Below are 22,672 nucleotides of genomic sequence, written 5' to 3'. Positions count from 1 at the left end.
TGACGAATCATTATCTATTTCTGTGGCAGTACTGTTCTATGTAAATAATACATTCAACTTATTTTTAGAGGTCTTGTAAGATTCCTATCTAGAGTCAGCTTTTTCCCACACCTGAGATTCATTGTTTTTTTCTCATTGAGTTTAATTGTAGGTCACTGTCCTAAAATGATATTTGCAATGAAACAAGAAATGCAATAACTTGGTCATTTTTTAATGGTGAATTTATTTTTATGCTGAATTGAATCCTTTTTATGAATATCCTTTATAGTTCCTGAACTAAAGTCCACGTTGAAACAAGTACCTGCAGATGCCGGTCTACAAAAAAAAGGACAAAGTGCTGGAGTAACTCTTGGGGCTAAAGGAATCGAGGGATATGGGGAGAAAGCAGGAGCAGGGTGCTGATTTAGGATGATCAGCCATGATCCTATTGAATGGTGGTGTAACAAGGTGACCCAAACACACGTTGAGATACAACACATTTTTATTAAAGCACTTGCAGCATAGGATCTGCAGTACGTTACAGCTCCGAGCTGCTACATCTACTGCCTGACGTAGACAAGCTCTTAATATTATAAAGCACGTACTAGGCGGGGCTAATACTAACATGATTGGCTACTATGATTGGCTAGCATGCAATAGCCAATCTACAGGTGGTGCTGGCTCGAAGGGCCGAATGGGCCTATTCCTGCGCCTGTTCTCGGTTTCTATGTAGCTCAGTGTCTCTGGCGAATATGGATCGGTGGTGTTTTGAGATGGAATGCTTCTTCAGAAGAAGGGTCCCAATTTGAAATATCACCTATCCAGAGATGCTGCCTGAGTTACTCCAGCACTTTGTGTAAATTCCATATTCCTAGGTAAAGTCTGAAATGTGATTACGGCCATTCGATGTGATCATGGCTGATCATTCCCAATCAGTACCCCGTTTCTGCCTTCTCCCCATATCCCTTGACTCCGCTATCTTTAAGAGCCTTATCCAGCTCTCTCTTGAAAGTATCCAGAGATCCGGCCTTCACCGCCCTCTGAGGCAGAAAATTCCACAGACTCACAACTTTCTGTGACAAAAGTGTTTCCTCTTCTCCGTTTCTAAATGGCTAACCCCTTATTCTTAAACTGTGGCTCCTGGTTCTGGACTCCCCCAACATCGGAAACATGTTTCCTGCCTCAAGCGTGTCCAACCCCTTAACAATCTTATGTTTCAATAAGATCCCACCATCCTGGGAATTAACCATGTAAACCTACGCTGGACTCCCTCAATAGCAAGAATGTCCTTCCTCAAATTAGGTGACCAAAACTGCACACAATACTCCAGGTGTGGTCCCACTAGGGGTCTGTACAACTACAGAAGGACCTCTTTGCTCCTATACTCGACTCCTCTTGTTATAAAGGCCAACATGCCATTGGCTTTCTTCACTGCCTTCTGTACCTTCATGGGCTGATGAGCAAGGACCTCCAGATCTCGTCGTACTTCCCCTTTTGCTACCAAAGTGGATAACCTCACATTTATCCACATTAAACTTCATCTGCCATGTATCTGCCCACTCCACCAACCTGTCCACGTCACCCTGCATTCTCATAGCATCCTCCTCACAGTTCACACTGCCACCCAGCTTTGTGTCATCTGCAAATTTGCTAATGTTACTTTGAATCCCTTCTCCCAAATCATTTTACCCTTCTCAATAGTTTTTCTTCGGATGTTAGATATCCCCCATCGCATTCTTATTGACCACTTTTCCCTCTTATCCAGAATTATTCTGCATCGTCAGGTTAATTTTTAGTTTTTTCCCTACAATACTGACTTCTAAATGTTCTGAAGGCTGTGGAGCCAAGTCGATGGATATTCTTACGGCAGAGATGGATAAATTCTTGATTGGTACGGGTGTCGGGATTATGGGAAAATGGCAGGTGAATGGGGTTGAGAGGGAAAGATAGATCAGCCATGATTGAATGGTGGAGTGGATTTGCCGGGCCGAATGGCCTAATTCTGCTTCTATCATTTATTAACACATTAATGCTTTTTAACGTAATAACTTTCATAATGGAATTTGGACATCAAGTTCTGTGCAGGCATCCATGTAGTTATCAACCGATTTATCAGGTTTTGTTACAAGTAATTGGAATGTACGGGGTGATCGTTGGTCAGCACAGACTCGGTGGGCCGAAGGGCCTGTTTCTGTTCTGTATCTCCAAACTAAACTTACTAGGGGAATGTTACATCTATCATTATTGTTGGTAATTTCTCCTATAAATGCCCCATGTAGCCCTTGCTTTATGACATTAGTCAAAATTATATACTAACTGCTTTGTTCAAGAATTAAAAATACATAAATACTGGTATGTTCTGATGTCTGAGGAAAGGACGGTCACGTTCATTAAATAGACATTGCAAAAATAGAAAGTACTCCTCCGGTGGACAGAATAAACAATTAAGAATATGATTGTAATGGTGATCTAATCCTAAATACATTAATTGTAACTTGAGGCAATATGATTCTTCAATTCACATCTGAAGCTATTCTCTTGGGCAATTCCATGGACTTGTATCTTGTGTGAATTTTCATTTGTAATCCTGGACAGTGATTATTGATTTCATGTGTGTTCGAGGATGCCAGTGGGAATGTCTAAAATACCTTGCATTCACAAGTACCCTTTGTGATAGGTAGGTTCAATTAACAAACTGTTACTTCCTGTCCTCCCTATCCTGCCCTCTATAACAGTTGAATGTTTAATGACTAACATGCATTGGGAATCACACTTTGTGAGAAGTTCAAGGTCATACTTGGCAAATAATTTTCCTAAAGTCGTGCCTGGATGCAATGATGTGCATTATATGTGTAGTTTGCTTTAATAAAATGATACAGTTACATGCATTCTTTGTAGTTTAGAAGCTGGAAGTAGCAGTGTTTTCTTGAACACCAAGTTCAGAATCTTTCTGAAAAGACATTGGGAGAAGAAAACTATCAGAGGGTGGTATTCCTGCATACTGCTGGAATTAAAAAAAAATAGTCTTGTAATGTTCAAAAACACCTTAATATGGTAAAGTATTGAAATGCAGACCTAACGAATGAATGAATTAATTAATGTGTATTGGCCAAGTATTCAAATACAAGGAATTTATAAAGTAAACAAATTGATAATTTGTACATATAATTACTTCACTTGTTTGTGCAATAATAAAGGGAATCTTAATGTTGGCAGGAGTTGTGGGATAAATGCCATCCAGTGCACCAGGTGAACTTGACATACTTTGCTTATTGATAGAAAGATACAGCATGGAAACAAGCCATTATGGCCCACAGAACCCACACCAACTATGGATCACGCATTGACACTGGTTCTATTATCAGGGTATCTTTTACATCTCCCTGGTTTGGTCATCGGAAAGACAAGCATGTTGTTTCCTGAGTATTAACCAAGTCCCCCTCATGACGTGTGACCTGACGGGTACAATGTGGCCAGGTGACACCTATAATACAGAATCAAAACTCGGGTATCCATTTGCTTGCAAGTTGAATTTTAAAACATTTTAATTTATGAATTGGTTTCCAAAGACTTTCTTAAGTTGATGATTTGTATAAAACCAAAATAGCTTTTAGGTTTATTAGTGTTTACTGGCCGCCCCCTGACGTCAATTCTACATGATTGATCCTTATTGTTCTCAGACACGTAACTTTTATCTTGAGACTTTAAAAGTCCTTTAATAATAACCTGCAATTGAGCTTGGACTGGTCAGAGATAAAGCAGAGCCGAAAGATGGGCCCTGACCCGAAACATCATCTATCCATGATCACCTGAGATGCTGCCTGACCCGCTGGGTTACTCCAGCAATTTGTAACGTCATCTCTAAAAATAATAATTTTGAGGCATTTTTGTAATGGCCTCTTTCTAGATAGACTGGAATTGCATTCTATGGGAATGGTAGCTTGCTGATTAAGTCATGAGACTAGTACCTTGGGCGGGGCCTGGCCAGGTGATCTTGAGATGTTTGAAACATATCACAGCAACCTGGGATGGCGGAACTGACATATGATGAAAGAATGGGTCGACTGGGCTTGTATTCACTGGAATTTAGAAGGATGAGAGGGGATCTTGTAGAAACATATAACATTCTTAGAGGATTGGACAGGGTAGATGCAGGAAAAATATTCACGATGTTGGAGTCCAGAACCAGGGGTCACAGTTTAAGAATAAGGGGTAGGCCATTTAGGACTGAGATGAGGAAATACTTTTTCACCCAGAGAGTTGTGAATGTGTGGAATTCTCTGCCAATTCACTGGATGGTTTCAAGAGAGAGTTAGAATTGGCTCTTAGGTCTAAGGGAATCAAGTAATATGGGGAAAAAACCAGAACGGGGTACTGATTTTGGATGAGCAGCCATGATCATATTGAATGGAGGTGCTGGCTCAGAGGGCTGGATGGCCTACTCCTGCACCTATTTTCTATGTCTATGTTTCTATGTAAAGAGAGGTTAGTTGGCAGCTGAGTCAGCTGGCGCTGATAATTAAATGTAGCACCAGAGCGGGCGATAGTGGGGAAGAAATTAAGGGGTGGCACAGCGGTAGAATTGCTGCCACACAGCACCAGAGACCCAGGTTAGAGCCTGACTATGGGTGCTGTCTGTACAGAGTTTGTACGCTCTCTCTGTAACCATGGGGTTTTCTCCGGGTGCTCCGATTTCCACCACACTCCAAATATGTACGGGGTTGTAGTTTAAATCTGTTTGTTAAAATTGTACCTTGTATATAGGTTAGTGCTAATGTATGGGGTGATTGCTGGTTGGCGCAGACTAGGTGGGCCGAAGGGCCTGTTTCCACACTGTACGTCTAAAGTCTGAATGGGGAGGCCACATCGAGATCACTGAATGTAATAGACATGGTTGGAGGAGGTGCAGGTGAATCTCTGTCTCATCAGAAATGGCTATTTGGGCCCCTGAATGGTGATGGTCATCTATGGACAAGTGTTGACCCTCCTACAGTAGGTGTGGGAAGTTCCTGGGGAAGGTTAAGTAAATCAAGGGGTGGTCTCTGTAAAGAGCAGAAAGGGGTGGGGTGAGGACAATGTGACCGCTGGTGGGATTGCTTTGAAATGTCGGCAAATTATGTGTTGGATGCGGAGGCTTGTCTGGTGAACGGGAAAGACCAGGGGAACCGTATACCTGTTCTTTCTGGGGGGAGGGAACTGCGAGAAATGTAGGAGAGATGGGGCTACATGCACAACTGGGGAGGGGCAGTGTTTCCGGACGAGAAGACATATCAGATGTCCTCGCGTGGAAAGCCACATCTGGAGAGCAGATGCGGTGGAGATGGAGAAGCTGCTAGACGGGGATGAGAACTGTGAAGCTACTAGGATGTTGTACAAAAAGGCTGCTTCTGTAATGTCATGCAGAGAGAGAAATCTGCTGCTCTTGGTATGGCCTCTGGGTCCATATCCACAACAATGTATGCTGACCACTAGCTGCCTGGCAATTGTTTTACGTCTCTGAGTTTAAGGGGGTGTAGGACAATAAATCTGTGTTCTGCACAGCCGAGCCCAACATACTGTGAATGAATTTTGAAGACCAATTGTATGGGAAAACGACATTGCTTTTTATTTGGTGCTTGGTTTGTACATAGAAATGAAAGCATATTGAATAGTCACTGTTGCTGAGTTGGCACCGATCTTTTATCTATCTCATTTTTAACCAAGTTGCATGCTGTGCTGCCTATATTCATGCTCCGTCAAATAAAACTGCTTGATATCTTCAGTGCTGCTTACTATTAAACTAGAATTGCAATCCAGCCATAAATTAATAGCTTGTGATTGTGGCTGATTACAGCTCAACGTTGACCAAGTCACCCTGTGAGTTTGCAGCTTCCAGAAACTACGTTTGGAGGTGCATTTGATCTCATTCCGCTTGCAGGAGCAGCGGTGATCCCAGATTACTGACTGGTCTTGGGAAACTCCCAGTCTCTCTCAGAACCAATTCAACCCGTGCTGAATGCCAAACACTAATTACAGTAACAGCTACTCAAATAGCTGGAGCAGGCATACAGGATTAAAGAAACTATAAATAATAAACTTTCAAGTTTAAATTTATACAAATCCTCTCTTCAGATCACACCTTTGAGACTTTTTTATTTTCAGTATAATAACTAAAATGTAATCTTTCAATTTGTTTGTACATGTAGAAATGTTTACATTAATAACTTTTGAGTTCTATTTATGAACTTCAATTTAAGAGGAATTGATGGCATAAAATGGTTATTTACTTTTGATTCAAACACAATGAATCCCCACAATTAATGACTGGCAATTGATGTATGTTTGGACTGAGCACATCTGGTTCTACAAGGTGAGTAGATGCTGAGATATGTGCCCTGGTTTTACTTTGATAATGCAAACACAAAAGCAACTAAAGAAATGAACACAAAAGTATCTTTAAATAAAGAACAATTAGCAGCGTCTACAAAAATATGTTATGAGTACTCTTTTGGTTGATTATTGCCTCGGCTTTCTTCCCCCATTATGTTTGCTATTTTAGTGTTGGGCTTTAGCTTTTTCTATACTTGTCTCACATTATCAGACATGTACCTAGATACAGTGAGATTCTTTACTTTGCATACAAAATCATACAGCAGACCTCACCGAGGCAGTGCACAAGAGTTGGCATTTCTGGTGCCAACAAGGTTTCCATGACAATTCCTTGACTTATCTTAAAAATGTGATGCAACCATAGATAAATTAATAAACTGTCACTTTTGTCCTGAAATTGAACATATAAACAGATATAACATGCCTCTAAGACTTGGAATGTGTTGCAGTGTATGTAATGCAACAAATGTCATTTTTATCTATTAAATGAATTTTAGTCATTTTGAAAAAATAACTTGTACGTTCATACTGTCTTTCACAATATGAACAGGATGGATGAAGCTTCATTGTCCTGAACAGATTATTCCAATTCTCTCTCCAGTGGCTTTCTGATCTGCTAAGTGATTCTGGCAGTTTTTTAATCAACTGTTTTTGGTGATGTTTTTCGAGAGATAACTATTTGACCAGTAGCCACATCTGCCTCTTAAAAGTCTGAAGAAGGGTTTTGGGCCGAAACGTTGCCTATTTCCTTCGCTCCATAGATGCTGCTGCACCCGCTGAGTTTCTCCAGCATTTTTGTGTACCTTCTGCCTCTTAAAATATTGCCGCTCCAAGAATAAAATAAATGCAATGACAATGTAGATTTTAGTGCTCAAGACTTTTGGTTTATTTTTATATTCACAACCTGGTGACCAGGGTGGCATAGCGGTAGAGTTGCTGCTTTACATTGCCAATCAATGCAACGGGTGCTGTCTGTACAGAGTTTGTACATTCTCCCTGTGACCTGCGTGAGTTTTCCCTGGGTGCTCGGGTTTCCCCCCACATTCCAAAGACGTACAGAGTTGTAGGTTAATTGGCATGTTTCTGCACTGTATCTCTAAACTAAACTGAACCTTTTAATTTGGGAACAGTATTCACCGTGCCAAGGATAAACTTTTTGTAACATAAAGAAAGTTAGTTAACATTTTAGAGTTAATTTAACATTATTCATTTGTTTAATCACCATTTAAAAAAAAAAAAAAAAAAAAAATCTTCCTGGCTTTTCATTCTGTTGGTTCCTGTGGTCCTAGTGGTGGTTTGGTTTGAAATGTTATATTTTGGTAAAAACATGCTTTTACACAATAGTTCATGTGTTTACCGATAGCTTTGTTACAGCACCTGTGATTAAAGGTCAATATTGTCATTCATTTACTTTGACTAGCTTTACTAATTGTAAAATTCAGGATATTCTACAAATAGAAGCTGATTCAATGTTTTGGAAACAATTGATTTGGAAAATACATTCTTATTTCTCCTGGCTTAATAAGGGATGGGGTTAGCAGCTTTGTATGTTTTAGTGAAACAGCTTTTATTATTAATGCCAAATGGAAAGTGGCAATAAAATAATTCAAACCATAAATCACTTAATTTTAATAAGCTTAATCTATTTTAATTTAATAAAATTGCAGCGTTTTAAAGTGAATTTATTCCCCTGCCATAATTGGACTTCAAATATTGTTTTTTTCTGTTTTCTCTGGTTTTATTAGCAGCCATTATTTGCATGGAATTCTATTGCATTATTGCGTGAGTTTAAGTAAATGGAATCTTGCATCTGTCTTGAAGTAATTGATTTCTGTAAAACGGAGCAATTCTGGTCTTTGAATTTACTGACATAATGACTATTCAATTGCCTTTTACTTGGGTGAACTGTAATTTAAAGTCCAAACCCACCAGAAATGCTGGAATACTTGCCAGCCGTGGAGAGAGAAACCACTTTTCTGTTCAATGAACTTTTATTAGCGTTTTCTGCTAGTTACTATAAGGCATCATAATCTTTAACCGGTGCCAGTAAAGCCCATTCTTTATCCTGCTAATTTAAGTACTAGAAGAGAAGAGGGACAATCTTGCAAGTAATGGGCAAATGTAGGTGAGGTGGTGATCGGCTAAAGGTTGGGAAAGGGCCTGAGATGGGGGGGGGGGGAGAGAGAGAGAAGAGGGTGCGTTCCGGGGGGGGGTTGTTGGTAGTTATCTAGAATTGGACATTTCCGTGTTCATACCATTGGGTTGTAAGCTACCCGAGTGAAATCCATTACTATTTCTAGACAAAAAGATGAAGTGCTAGAGGAACTCAGCAGGTCGGGCACTATCTGAAATGGGCACATGGCGTCTCAGGATGGGACACCTCTTTAGACACTCCTTCTGGACGTGACTGCTCCAATGTTATACTAGACTGAGGATAAACTTTTAGCTTTATCCAAAGCTCTGCTGCTCTGTCATAATTTGTAAGAAGCCCTGTTCCCCATGACCTCGCTGCTCATTGACTTGTTGTCTGTCTTTTGGGCAGCACCTTGGTTTTAAAAATTCTCAACCATGTTTCCATTCCAATCCTATCTTGTCAAGCTGTTTATTGTCAGTGCTACAATTTGCTGAAACTTCTGCACGACTCTTCTGAATCTTCAATCTTTATCATTCCACATTAGCACCTATGGCTTTCAATGCATAGACCTCTGCTACAGAACTACCTCCCCCCCACTGTCCTTGTAACGTTTTAATATGATATGTATGTTAGCTCGTTTTGATTGCTAACATTCCTGTGAAGCGGTTTAAGACATGTTGCCCGGCTAAAGGTGCTGTGTTGATGCCCTTTGTTCCTCCTGCTCTGCATTAAACTGAGAGAAGGGAGGAATGCAGAAAAGTCACTTTCTAAATGCATGACTTTCAGGTCAAAATAGGTGTGACTTTAGATGCAAGAATGCCGCTATGCTATTCTCCGTATAAATCTAATTACATGGCTACTGTGAATTAGTATGAGCAATCTTTGAAAGAGGATACCATGTATGTTGCATTGCTGTGTTTATAAACTGGAGTGTTCTTGTATATGGCATACACGGTGCCAACCTTATTCCTATCGGAAGATTTTCAGTTCTATCTCCCTAAAAATGATTTGAACTTCAACATGTAGGAGGCATTGCACTGAGAATGGTTTAAAGATAAGATGTTAAGCTGAGGTCCTATGTTCTCTCAGGTGTACATAAAATCTAATAGTACAGTGGCACGGCAGTAGAGTTGATGCCATACAGCACCAGATACCCGGGTTCGATCTTGACTTGCGGGTGCTGCCTGTATAGAGTTTGAACGTTCTTCCTGTGACTGCGTGGGCTTATCTCCAGTTTCCTCTCTCACTCCAAAGACATGCAAGTTTGTAGATTAATTGGTTTTGGTAAAATTGTAAATTGTTCTCGGTATGTATAATACTGCTAGAGAACGGGTGATCGCTGGGCAGCACAGACTAATTGGGCTATTGGGCCAAAGGGCCTGTTTCCACACTCTATCTCTAAAACTAATTCACAAATAAGATCTGAGGAGTCTTCTGAACTCGGTGGGTCAGGCCCCATCCGTGGAGGGAATGGACAGGCAGCATTTTGGGTTGGGGCCTTCATTCCCAACCATGTTGCCTGACCTGCTGCGTTATTCCCAGCACTTTATATTTTAATCAAGATCCTGGCATTTGCAGTTTCTTGTGTCTCAGAGTAACTGCTACTGGCAAAGATTTATTTTTCACATTGCCATTGCTGTAACTGGTTATTTGGCCTCAAAACATTGCTGTTTGTTGGAGCAAGCACAGATAAGGTGCTGGGTTTCACCTGTGACTACACTTCAAAATCTGCATTGATTGTGAGGTGCTATGAGCGCCGGCAGAACAGAAAAGTAGTTATACAAATACAATTCTGTTTTATTGCCATTCGGGCTGTATGTTCTAGATTGCAACCATTCTCTGTGTTTGAAATTCTTTCTTGAACAAGTACAAAAACACAATTTAAAAACAAGTAAATGGCAGTGCAAGAGGTTAAGAGTGAAGAGTGTTATTGTCATGTGTCCCAGATAGGACAATTAAATTCTTACTTGCTGCAGCACAACTGAATATGTAAACATAATACATTAATGGAAGATAAAAGTCAGTATGCTCTCTACTGTGCACCTGTAGATGTTCGAGAGAGTCGTCCTCCGTAATCTTCTCAGGAAGTAGAGGCCCTGATGTGCCTTCTTATAATTGCATCAGTTTGCTGGGATCCAGAAAGATCTTCGAAAAAATATGCATGCCCAGGAATTTGAAGTTTTTTACCTTTTCCATCATTGTCCCGTTGATATGTGGGATTGTGGGTCCCTATCTTACCCCTTCCAAAGTCCACAATCAATTCCTTGGTTTTGCTGGTGTTGAGAGCCAGGTTGGTGTGCTGGCACCATTTGGACAATCGGTCGATCTCACTTCTATACTCTGACTCATCACCATCTGTGATTCGTCCCACAACAGTGGCACCTTTGGTGTCCGTTGCTGAGGGTTGGTTGACGAACCTGATATTGAGGGAGAGTAGGTGTTCTTAAACTTTATGGCTTGGTACTTAGGGCCTTTTACTTCCTGCCCAATGGTAGCAATTAGAGCCAGCACCTTGTAGACGGTTGCAATGGTGGGGAGGGCTGTGCCTGTGTTGCTGAGTCCACCACTCTGCAGTCACTTGTTCCTGTCCACAACAAAAGTTTTTCATTGTACCTCAGTACACGTGACAATAAACCCAACTGTACTTTTGGAAGTGCTGTTCCAGGCCATGATACAACCAGCCAGGATACTTTTTATGGTGCGTCTAAAGAAAGCATTCAGAAGCATGCCAGATCTCTTTAAAAGTTTAAGAATGTAGAGTTCCAGTTTGTATGCTGTGCAAAGGTACTAATCAAATATCGTAATTTTCAAAAGCGCCACTATTGCAGTTATGACTAAGCCTTTGTTAATTACTAGTTATTTTACATCTCTGTCCCTCTTATTTGCTCTGCTAAAATAAATGGGAATCTTGCCTGTCCACCCTGCCAAGGCCCTCGTAATTTAATGTGTAAGAAAGAAAGTAAAAGTAAACTTTAAAAAGCCTTGTGTAGTCAGGAACTGCAGATGCTGGTTTAAACTGAAGATAGACACAAAAAGCAGGAGTAACTCAGCGGTGCAGGTAGCATCTCTGGAGAGAAGGAATGGGTGACGTTTCGGATCGAGACCCTTCTTCAAACCCGACCCAAAACATCACCCATTCCTTCTCTCCAGAGATGCTGCCTGTCCTGCTGAGTTATTAAAACATTTTGTGTCTATCTTTAAACCAGCATCTGCAGTTCCTTCCTACACACAGCTTTAGCTGTAACCTAATTAGTCTTCCACCACGCACCCTTCAACAAATACAGCGATGTGCCTTTGATCACTGATAACTATCTGTCCTGTTACCATTGACACTTCAAGGCCCCCCTGTTCTTCTACACACGATTGGGCTTTCTGTTTCTTGTGTATTCCTACACTTTGTTTGCCCCGCCATAAGTTCATTTATATATGAATTTAATTATTTTCGCCACATTATTGGTCACCTAGAATTAGCCAGATTTGGAAGTTGTCTTTAGCAGGGACATTTTTCTCAGCTAAATCACAATCATCTCTTCCTTGCGTGTCTTTTGTTCTTTCAAGTTGTTAATATCAGTCAACCTTTGCTAAATCGTTTGACAGGCGAGTAAAATTGGGTTTATCCCAGTTTAAACCTTTCACCTCTCGTTTTTATCTCAACCATCTCAAACTTGTATGGCAACTGCTCTGCTCTTGACTGCCTGAACCTGCAAAGGGTGAACACAGCTTTAATGTCTTACGGTCTTAATTCCAGTAACATCCCCAATGCCAACCCATTATTTGCTCTCCCTATAACTTTCCAACTGAGGTGAACAACCATTTCTGATCTCTCCCCATAACTAAACTATCCTCTTAGACAGTCCACGTCCTTGTTCCAAGGTGGTCTTGCCCTCCTTCGGAAAGTTGTGGAGCCCTCTAAAACGTGCAATACTCTAGTCCCATTTCATTGCTTTATAAAGACACAATATCACACCTTGTTGGTTAAAGTGGCCGATTCTTTTGCCACCTGATGGTATCTTCTAACCCGCTAATATTCTATTTTTCCTCAATAAAATCATTAAAATTTAGTGATAAATGATTAAATCATTTTCTCGTTTGCTCTAACCTATTAGAGATGTTTGTTCTTCTAAATATGCTTTTGTTAACATTTTCAGGTATTGGGATGGATACGTGCGTTATTCCCTTAAGACACGGTGGACTATCTCTGGTTCAGACGACTGATTATTTTTATCCTATTGTTGATGATCCTTATATGATGGTGAGCATATTTTCTAATGCATTTGTAAAGCTTCAGCAATGGGATCGTATAACTTAATCAGACAAAATGCAAACATTTACTGTTATAAGTTTTTGTGGAATTTGTGGAATTCCCTGCCACAGAGGGCAGTGGAGGCCAAATCACTGGATGGATTTAAGAGAGAGTTAGATAGAGCTCTAGGCGGATAGTGGAGTCAAGGGATATGGGGAGAAGGCAGGCATGGGTTATTGATTGGGGACGATCAGCCATGATCGCAATGAATGGCGGTGCTGGCTCGAAGGGCCGAATGGCCTCCTCCTGTACCTATTTTCTATGTTTCTAAGTACATGATAGAAACACTTTCATCAAACTCTAAATTTCAAATGCTATTATTTGAATGTCATGTGCTTCAGCCTGTATAAAATTCACAAATCACCTCCAAAAATATGCAATATAAAATCTGTTCTTCTGGAAGTTGTGGAAAAATAAATAAACCAAAAATGCAAAGGAAACAACAAATGTTGTCAATTTTCAGTTGTTCAGTATTGTGAAGCAATAGGATTTATGTTGATTGAGTTGGCTGTCCGAGCCATGTTATTGCTTTGCCTCACCCTCTCCGGTCCAAGGGCCTGATCAGACATCTGTGTGAAGTGCTTCCCCCACCCCAAGTCTATTGGTGGCCTGAGCTGTTTAAGTAATAGCGGTGGGTCAATGCTCTGTGGTTAAGAGCATCCCACAGTAACACATATCCAGCTATACTTTGAGCTTCAATTGGGGAAAGGGGGTTTGCATTGCGTAAATTTCTAAAAACACAACCCTCTATAATCAGGGGTTGTCTCTGTTCCCCATTTGCCATGGCAAGATTGGAGAAAACCCGCCGGTCACAGAGAATGAGCAAACCAAGCAGACAGCACCTGAGTTCAGGAGCTCTCTCGCTGTGAGGCAGTGGCTCTACCAGCTGCTCCAGAAACTTGCTGGAGAATTTATGATATTAGCACTCAACTGTTTACATAAATAAAGCAACTGTCACTTCAATGCTTGAAGCAACTTATTTAAGAAAATTGATTCATGGTGACGGAATGCTTCTACCTTCCCTCCTTTTATTATGATATATCCCCAGAGTATTAATGCAGATTCTTTAACAAAGCTGCAAGCTGGAAATAGAAAAGAAATGTTGCTTGAGGGACAGTTGCGTGCTCTGTGTTATCTTCTGTAGAAAAATAATTATTTGTATCAGCATTTGCCTGAGAATCTGACTCGCAGTAATATTAAACTGACAGGCTGCTATACAGAAGGCATTGGATCAATTATTTAGGAGTGCCAGGAAACTGGACACAAATGTGTTTGTAATGATGCCAAACAGGCTGCCTATGTGGGGGTTGATGTGCTGTGGATTGTCTGGCAGGCGAGAGATACTGGTTATGTGGGTTAATCAATGATGGTTCCACTGCAGGTGGAGTCTATTGGTCTCTAGGCCAGCTTTTAGTTTCTCCCAATATAAAGACCATTAGTCGCTTCATTAATACTCAGCTACACAGTCCAGAATGAATCTGCAGCATCGATGTTATGGCTCATGGTTTTTCTAAGAAACTGGCAGCTCTGAGATTATGAAGGGTGCGGTGGTGTGGCACAGTGCTGTTAATCTCAGCTTCACAGACTTGAGTTCCAATCTAACCTTGGCCGTTGTGTGTAACATTTAGCACATTCTGCCCATGATGGTATAATTTCCCCGAGTCTGAAGAAGGATCCCAACTAGAAAAAAATCACCTATCTGCGTGTCCTCCAGAGATGCTGAGTTACTCCAGCACTGATCTACGCAGGATACTGGCACCTGCAGCTCCTTGCATCTACATCCCAAAGACATGCTATGTCTTTCAGTATTAAAAATGTTGGGAGTGGTGCGCTGGAGGTGTTTTGCACTGGTTATGTGGGTGAAATCAATGAAGGTTCAGGCACAGGTGAAGTTTATTGCACTGTCTGACTATGAATGCCAAAAGATTCACAGGTGGAAGTCGGGATTAGAAGGGAGTTGGTTGGAAGGTTACAGGAAATAAGACAAGGATTGGCTCTGCTTGGAGCTGGCATGGACTGAATAGCCTGCTGTGTCTTTTAGACTTTAGAGATACAGCGCGGAAACAAGGCCCTCAACCCACAGAGTCCTCGTCGCCCAAAGATCACCCTGTATACTAGCCCTATCCTACACACTAGGAACAATTTGCAATTTACAGAAGTCAATTAACCTACAAACCTGTACGTCTTTGGAATGTGGAAGGAAACCGGGGCACCGTGAGAACACCCACTCAGTCACAGGGAGAATGTACAAACTCCGTACAGACAGCACCCGTAGATCGATCCCGGGTCTCTGGTGCTGTGAGGCAGCAACTCTACCGCTGCACCATCGTACTGCCCAATTGACTGCATAGCCCATTATGTCTTTTAGACTTTAGATACAGCCTGGAAACAAGCCCTTTGGATCACTGAGTCCTCACCGGCCTGCGGTCACCCCATAGACTAGCACTATCCTACACACTAGGGACAATTTGCAGGTCAATTAACCTACAAACCCGTATGTCTTTTGAGTGTGGAAGGAAGTTGAAACACCCGGAGAAACTCCACACTATACATGGAGAACGTACAAACTCTCTACAGCGGGTACAGGGTCTTGCAGTTGTACAGGGTCATGCAGTTGTACGGGGTCTTGGTGAGACCACACCTGGAGTATTGCGTTCAGTTTTGGTCTCCTAATCTAAGGAAAGACATTCTTGCCATAGAGGAAGTACAGAGAAGGTTCACCAGTCTGATTCCTGGGATGGCAGGACTTTCATATGAAGAAAGACTGGATAGATTCGGCTTGTACTCGCTAGAATTTAGAAGATTGAGGGGGGATCTTATAGAAACATACATAATTCTTAAGGGGTTGGGCAGGCTAGATGCAGGAAGATTGTTCCCGATGTTGGGGAAGTCCAGAACAAGGGATCACAGTTCAAGGATAAGAGGGAAATCTTTTATTACTGAGATGAGAAAATCATTTTTTACACCAATAGTGGTGAATCTGTGAAATTCTCTGCCACAGAAGGTAGTTGAGGCACAGTTCATTGGCTATATTTAAGAGGGAGTTAGATGTGGCCCTTGTGGCTAAAGGGATCAGGGGGTATGGAGAGAAGGCAGGTATCGGAGACTGAGTTGGATGATCAGCCATGACCATATTGAATGGCAGTGAAGGGCCGAATGGCCTACTCCTGCACCTATTTTCTATCTATGTACAGCCCCATTAGTCAGGATTGAACCCGGGTCTCTGGCACTGTGAAGCAGCAACTCTACCGCTGCCCATTGCGATGCTGTTGTGGTTGTGGCAGGTGTTGACTTCTACACTCATCCTTCGGCACGGCTGTGTCACAGATTGCTGTTCAGAAATATCCCCTGAAGGCTTGCAGATTTTGTTTCTCTTTGATTGCTGACTTGTATTTCCACGCTTGTCCTTTCTGTTCCTCCAGTCCAAAAAAGTTGCACAGCCCAGTACAACAATAATTAAATTATGGTAAAAGTAAAATCTGCTGTGGCTTTGGGGCATTTCCACAGTGAGCATTCTTTCCCAGCGGTTTGTCATCAACATTTTGATGTATCTAGGGCAGCAGTGGCACAGCTGCCTTGTATCGCTAGAGACCCAGGTTCCAGAGTAAAGAGCGTTCTGTTGTCATACGTACAGAAATGGAAGAATGAAATTCTCTCTTAGAGCACTACAGCAGGTTTGTGATAAATAGATAATACAATATACATTTTAAAAGTTCAATACATTAAAAAAGACAATGTAGAGCAAAGAAAAGTCCCTAGTGCAACCAAGGCAGTTCAGAGTTTAGTTGGAGTTCGTAGTGTTCAGTAGCCTGATGGTCATTGGGAGGAAGCTATTCCTGAATCTGGACGTTAGTTTTTAAACTCTTATAACCACCTTTTTGATGGCAGGAGTGAAATGAGAGTATGCAGGGTTGACAGTGTGAGTCTTTGCTGGCTGCTTTTTGTGTGCGAGTCTTTACTGGCTGCTTTTTGAGAAAGGACTCATAACTTTCTTGGATGGTAGGGGAAGTCAGTATCCCTGATGGGCCTGGCAGTGTCCACCACTTTTTGTAATCTTTGTTCCTATTTCAACCCTGACAGAGTTGTGAGTATGTAGAATTCTCTGCCTCGGAGGGCGTGGAGGCCGGTTCTCTGGATACTTTCAAGAGAGAGCTAGATAGGGAACATAAGGTAACGGAGTTGGAGAATATGGGGAGAAGGCAGGATTGGGGATGATCAGCCATGGTCACATTGAATGGCGGTGCCGGCTCGAAAGGTGCTGCCTTCCTGGTTCCAGGATGTCACGGACAGAGTGCAGAAAATCCTCAAGGGCGAAGGTGAACATCCGGAAGTGGTAGTGCATGTCGGCACAAACGATGTCGGAAAGAAGGGGATGAATATTCTGCAGCGTGACTTTAGAGAGCTCGGAAAAATGCTGAAAAGCAGGACCTCCAGGGTTGTTATCTCTGGTTTGCTTCCAGTTCCTCGTGCTGGCGAGAGCAAGAACAGGGAGATACGGGACCTGAACGTGTGGCTGAGGAACTGGTGCACGGGGCAGGGATTTAGATTCTTAGATCACTGGGATCTGTTTTGGGGTAAGGGGGAAACTGTACAATAGGGACGGATTGCATCTTAACAGGTGTGGGACCAGCATTCTGGCAGGCAGGTTTGCCACTGCTACACGGGTGGTTTTAAACTGAATAAGGGGGGTGGGGTGTCGAATGGGATAGTGGAGGATGGAGTTGAAGGGAAAGGGTTCCTTAAATGTGTGAGCGTAGAGACAGAGGGGTGTTAAAATGAGGGTAGAAGCAATAGGTAGCAAGGTGAAAAGTAAAAGTGGCAGGCCGGCAAATCCAGGGCAAAAATCAAAAACGGCCACTTTTCAGCATAATAGTATAAGGGGTAAGAGTGTTGTAAAAACAAACCTGAAGGCTTTGTGTCTCAATGCAAGGAGCATTCGTAATAAGGTGGATGAGTTGAATGTGCAGATAGCTATTAATGACTAGGATTTAGTTGGGATCACGGAGACATGGCTCCAGGGTGACCAAGGCTGGGAGCTGAACATCCAGGGATATTCAATATTCAGGAGGGATAGACAAAGGGAAAGGAGGTGGGGTAGCGTTGCTGGTTAGAGAGCAGATTAACGCAATAGAAAGGAAGGACATTAGCTTTGAGGATGTGGAATCGATATGGGTAGAGCTGGGAAACACTAAGGGGCAGAAACGCTAGTGGGAGTTGTGTACAGGCCACCTAACAGTAGTAGTGGAGTTGGGGATGGTATCAAACAGGAAATTAGAAATGCGTGCAACAAAGGTAAAACAGTTATAATGGGTGACTTCAATCTACATATAGATTGGGTGAATCAAATTGGCAAGGGTGCTGAGGAAGAAGATTTCTTGGAATGTATGCGGGATAGTTTTCTAAACCAACGTGTAGAGGAACCAACGAGAGAGCAGGCTATTCTAGACTGGGTATTGAGTATTGAGGAAATGAGTAATTCATCCCAGTTTGGCAAAAAAATAAATCGGGGAAGGTAGTGCATCTGTGGATAACAAGGGAAATCAGGGATAGTATCAAAACAAAAGATGAAGCGTACAAATTAGCCAGAAAAAGCAGCCTACCAGAGGACTGGGAGAAATTTAGAGACCAGCAGAGGAGGACAAAGGGCTTAATTAGGAAAGGGAAAATAGATTATGAAAGAAAACTGGCAGGGAACATAAAAACTGACTGCAAAAGCTTTTATAGATATGTGAAGAGAAAAAGATTAGTTAAAACAAATGTAGGTCCCTTGCAGTCAGAAACGGGTGAATTGATCATGGGGAACAAGGACATGGCAGACCAATTGAATAACTACTTTGGTTCTGTTTTCACTAAGGAAGACATAAATAATCGGCCGGAAATAGCAGGGGACCGGGGGTCAAATGAGTTGGAGGAACTGAGTGAAATCCAGGTTAACCGGGAAGTGGTGTTAGATAAATTGAATGGATTAAAGGCTGATAAATCCCCAGGGCCAGATAGGCTGCATCCCAGAGTACTTAAGGAAGTAGCCCCAGAAATAGTGAATGCATTAGTGATACTTTTTCAAAACTCTTTAGATTCTGGAGTAGTTCCTGAGGATTGGAGGGTAGCTAATGTAACACCTCTTTTTAAAAAGGGAGAGAGAGAGAAAACGGGGAATTACAGACCAGTTAGTCTAACGTCAGTAGTGGGGAAACTGCTAGAATCAGTTATTAAAGATGGGATAGCAGCACATTTGGAAAGTGGTGAAATCATTGGACAAAGTCAGCATGGATTTATGAAGGGTAAATCATGTCTGACGAATCTTATAGAATTTTTTGAGGATGTAACTAGTAGAGTGGATAAGGGAGAACCAGTGGATGTGTTATATCTGGACTTTCAGAAGTCTTTCGACAAGGTCCCACATAAGAGATTAGTATACAAACTTAAAGCACACGGTATTGGGGGTTCAGTATTGATGTGGATAGAGAACTGGCTGGCAGACAGGAAGCAAAGAGTAGGAGTAAACGGGTCCTTTTCACAATGGCAGGCAGTGACTAGTGGGGTACCGCAAGGCTCAGTTCTGGGACCTCAGCTATTTACGATATATATTAATGATTTGGACGAGGGAATTGAATGCAACATCTCCAAGTTTGCGGATGACACGAAGCTGGGGGGCAGTGTTAGCTGTGAGGAGGATGCTAGGAGGCTGCAAGGTGACTTGGATAGGCTGGGTGAGTGGGCAAATGCATGGCAGATGCAGTATAATGTGGATACATGTGAGGTCATCCACTTTGGTGGCAAAAACAGGAAAGTAGATTATTATCTGAATGGTGGCCGATTAGGAAAGGGGGAGATGCAACGAGACCTGGGTATCATGGTACACCAGTCATTAAAAGTAGGCATGCAGGTGCAGCAGGCAGTGAAGAAGGCGAATGGTATGTTGGCATTCATAGCAAAAGGATTGGAGTATAGGAGCAGGGAGGTTCTACTGCAGTTGTACATGGTCTTGGCGAGACCACACCTGGAGTATTGCGTGCAGTTTTGGTCTCCTAATTTGAGGAAAGACATTCTTGCCATAGAGGGAGTACAGAGAAGGTTCACCAGACTGATTCCTGGGATGTCAGGACTTTCATATGAAGAAAGACTGGATAGACTCGGTTTGTACTCGCTAGAATTTAGAAGATTGAGGTAAGATCTTATAGAAACTTACAAAATTCTTAAGGGGTTGGACAGGCTAGATGCAGGAAGATTGTTCCAGATGTTGGGGAAGTCCAGGACAAGGGGTCACAGTTTAAGGATAAGGGGGAAATCTTTTAGGACCAAGATGAGGAAAACTTTTTTCACACAGTGGTGAATTCTCTGCCGCAGAAGGTAGTTGAGGCCAATTCATTGGCTATATTTAAGAGGGAGTTAGATGTGGCCCTTGTGGCTAAAGGGATCAGGGGATATGGAGAGAAGGCAGGTACAGGATACTGAGTTGGATAATCAGCCATGATCATATTGAATGGTGGTGCAGGCTCGAAGGGCTGAATGGCCTACACCTGCACCTATTTTCTATGTCTATGAAAGGCCGAATGGCCTACTCCGGCCTCCTGACCTGGGGTGCGTGGGTTTCCTCCCATGCCCCAAAGACTTGCAAGTTTGTTGGTTAATTGGCCTCTATAAATTGTCTCTAGTGTGTAGGAAGTGGATGGGAGAGTGGGATACAGAACTAGTGTGAATAGGTAGTAGGCGTGGACTTTGTGGGCCAAAGGATCTGTTTCCAAGCCATCGGTAAACTTAACTAATAAGAACAGTAAATGTCAGTTATTGTTGATTGTTCGCATCTGCAGTTACTGTTTTGAAATGAAACCAAGAGGTCCATTAAAATTGCCTTGCCACATATGAATAATCAGTGACAAATCTGATCATCTAAAGTCTTGAGGCCTTAGCATTGAATTAGAATTTGAACATGGGTGATCATTAACCAACTCTAGGCATGTGTTCATGTTAATTTTGGTTAAAGGGCACATTCTCCAGATTTTGATATGCTTCATAGTTTTGGGATATTTTGACTTAAGAAATCCAATTTCAATGTTTTCTTTTTGGAAGATTCATTTAATTTCAAATTACCCATGATCTGATCCTTTTATTCTTTCTTCTTCATCTCTCTGTTTTACAGGGTCGTATTGCTTGTGCCAATGTTCTAAGTGATCTTTATGCCATGGGTGTCACAGAGTGTGACAATATGTTAATGCTGCTTGGAGTCAGCAATAAAATGACAGATAAGGTAAGTCACGACATTCTGCAAGGGTTGGTGCTGGGGCCAAATACTCTTCACGTTGTACATTAACAGTTTGGACGAGGGGATTGAAGGCTTTGTGGCAAAGTTTGCGGATGATACGAAAATAGGTGGTGGGTCAGGTAGTGTAGAGAAAGCAGGGACTATGCAGAAGGACCTGGACAGGTTGGGAGAGTGGGCAGAAAGTGGCAGATAGAACATAGTGTAATCAAGTGTGGAGTCGTGCATGTTTGAAGTATGAATAAAGGCGTAGACTATTTTCTAAATGGGATGAGAATCAAATAAGGATATAGATGAAAAGTTAAGTGGTGTTTTGGCAAATAGAATTTCATCCCAATTTGTGCAAGGTGATGCATTTTGGTCAGTGAAACGGAAATGTACAGCAAATGGCAAGGTGCTAATTAATATTTAATTAGAAGGACCTTGAGGATTGTCCATAATTTCCTGAAGGGCAACATTAGATAGGTAGCATGTTTGCCTTCATAGGCCAGGGCATAGAATATAAGAATTTGGATGTGGAGAAAAGAAACTGCAGATGCTGGTTTATACCAAAGTGCCGGAGTAACTCAGTAGGTCAGGGATCATATCTGGCGAAAGTTGCGATGTGGTGTGGCAATTTTATTGACCACTGTTTAGACCATGTGGAGTTCTGGGTGCCATGCTTTAGGAAGTGTGATTGTATCAGAGGTGATGCAGAAAACATTCACCAGGTTGTTGTGTGGACTGGAGAGTTTCAATTATGGGGAGTGATTAGAAAGGCTGGCTGAGAAGTTTATATAGGGGGATACAAAATTACAAGATAGATGGTCAGAATCTTTTCCCCCATGGTGGGGCTGTCAATCGCAAGAGCGTGGTTTAAGGTGAGATGAGGGAGTTCTGAGGGGAAGAGTTAAAGGTCAATCAGCCACCGAATGAGGGGGGGGGCAGGCAATCAAACATGGCCCTTGAGAATTATCAAATTCAGACAGAATACAACAATGAGTCCTAAATATAACTTGTTTCAAATAGTAGGATTGGCAGAATCAATGTTTGAGATTACTTATAGTGCAAGTTCCACAGAACAGTGAAAAGTTAGTCTACTGCTGATCTGGCTGCAGTCATGTTCCATTTTGTGAAGTGGTGACATGTATGTGCCTTGACCTTAGTTTGATTATTTTTTGGAACAAAGATATTACGTTAAATTATAAAGTGAATAAGGAAATAAATTTGTGCTAGGTACTCTCAAAGTCTCGCTTAAATGTAATCGCCACAAAGGGTTGGCTGCATGCTAAAAAAAGACAGGAACATGCGAGACTATCTTAAATGTGTTCTGGAGAATTTCTTCAAGAGATTTCAACTTTCTTTCTAAAGAAAAAGTATCTGCCAATTGACATGATGTACTCGTGAAGTAATCCAATGCTTTCGTACTGGATGAGGTTGAACTCCACAATAACAAGATTTTATTTAGTTTGGAGACACGGCACGGAAACACCCTTTGGCTCACCGGGTCTGCACCGACCAGCGATCCCCGTACACTAGCACCATCCTACACACAATGGATTTTTATCAAAGCAAAATTAACCTACGAATCTGTACGCCTTTGGGGTATAGGAGAAAACCAGAGCACCCGGGGGAAAACCCATGATGT

The 22,672-nt window shown here is 42.0% G+C and overlaps 1 protein-coding gene across 1 annotated transcript in view; it reads left to right on the top strand.

Annotated features, from left to right (window-relative positions):
• The window catches only part of sephs1 (selenophosphate synthetase 1), a 43,288-nt gene that overhangs the window by 8,618 nt on the left and 11,998 nt on the right, over positions 1-22,672 (top strand). Inside the window, exons 2-3 of the mRNA XM_055653476.1 lie at positions 12,631-12,734; positions 20,926-21,033. Coding sequence (XP_055509451.1) covers positions 12,631-12,734; positions 20,926-21,033 — 212 coding nt within the window. The remainder of the gene's footprint in view (positions 1-12,630; positions 12,735-20,925; positions 21,034-22,672) is intronic.

Source organism: Leucoraja erinacea, chromosome 22 (assembly GCF_028641065.1).
Source record: "Leucoraja erinacea ecotype New England chromosome 22, Leri_hhj_1, whole genome shotgun sequence".
In the NCBI taxonomy this organism is placed as follows: domain Eukaryota; kingdom Metazoa; phylum Chordata; class Chondrichthyes; order Rajiformes; family Rajidae; genus Leucoraja; species Leucoraja erinaceus.
The sequence above is the reverse complement of the archived record's forward strand: the minus strand, read 5'-3'. Positions and strand labels throughout refer to the sequence as shown.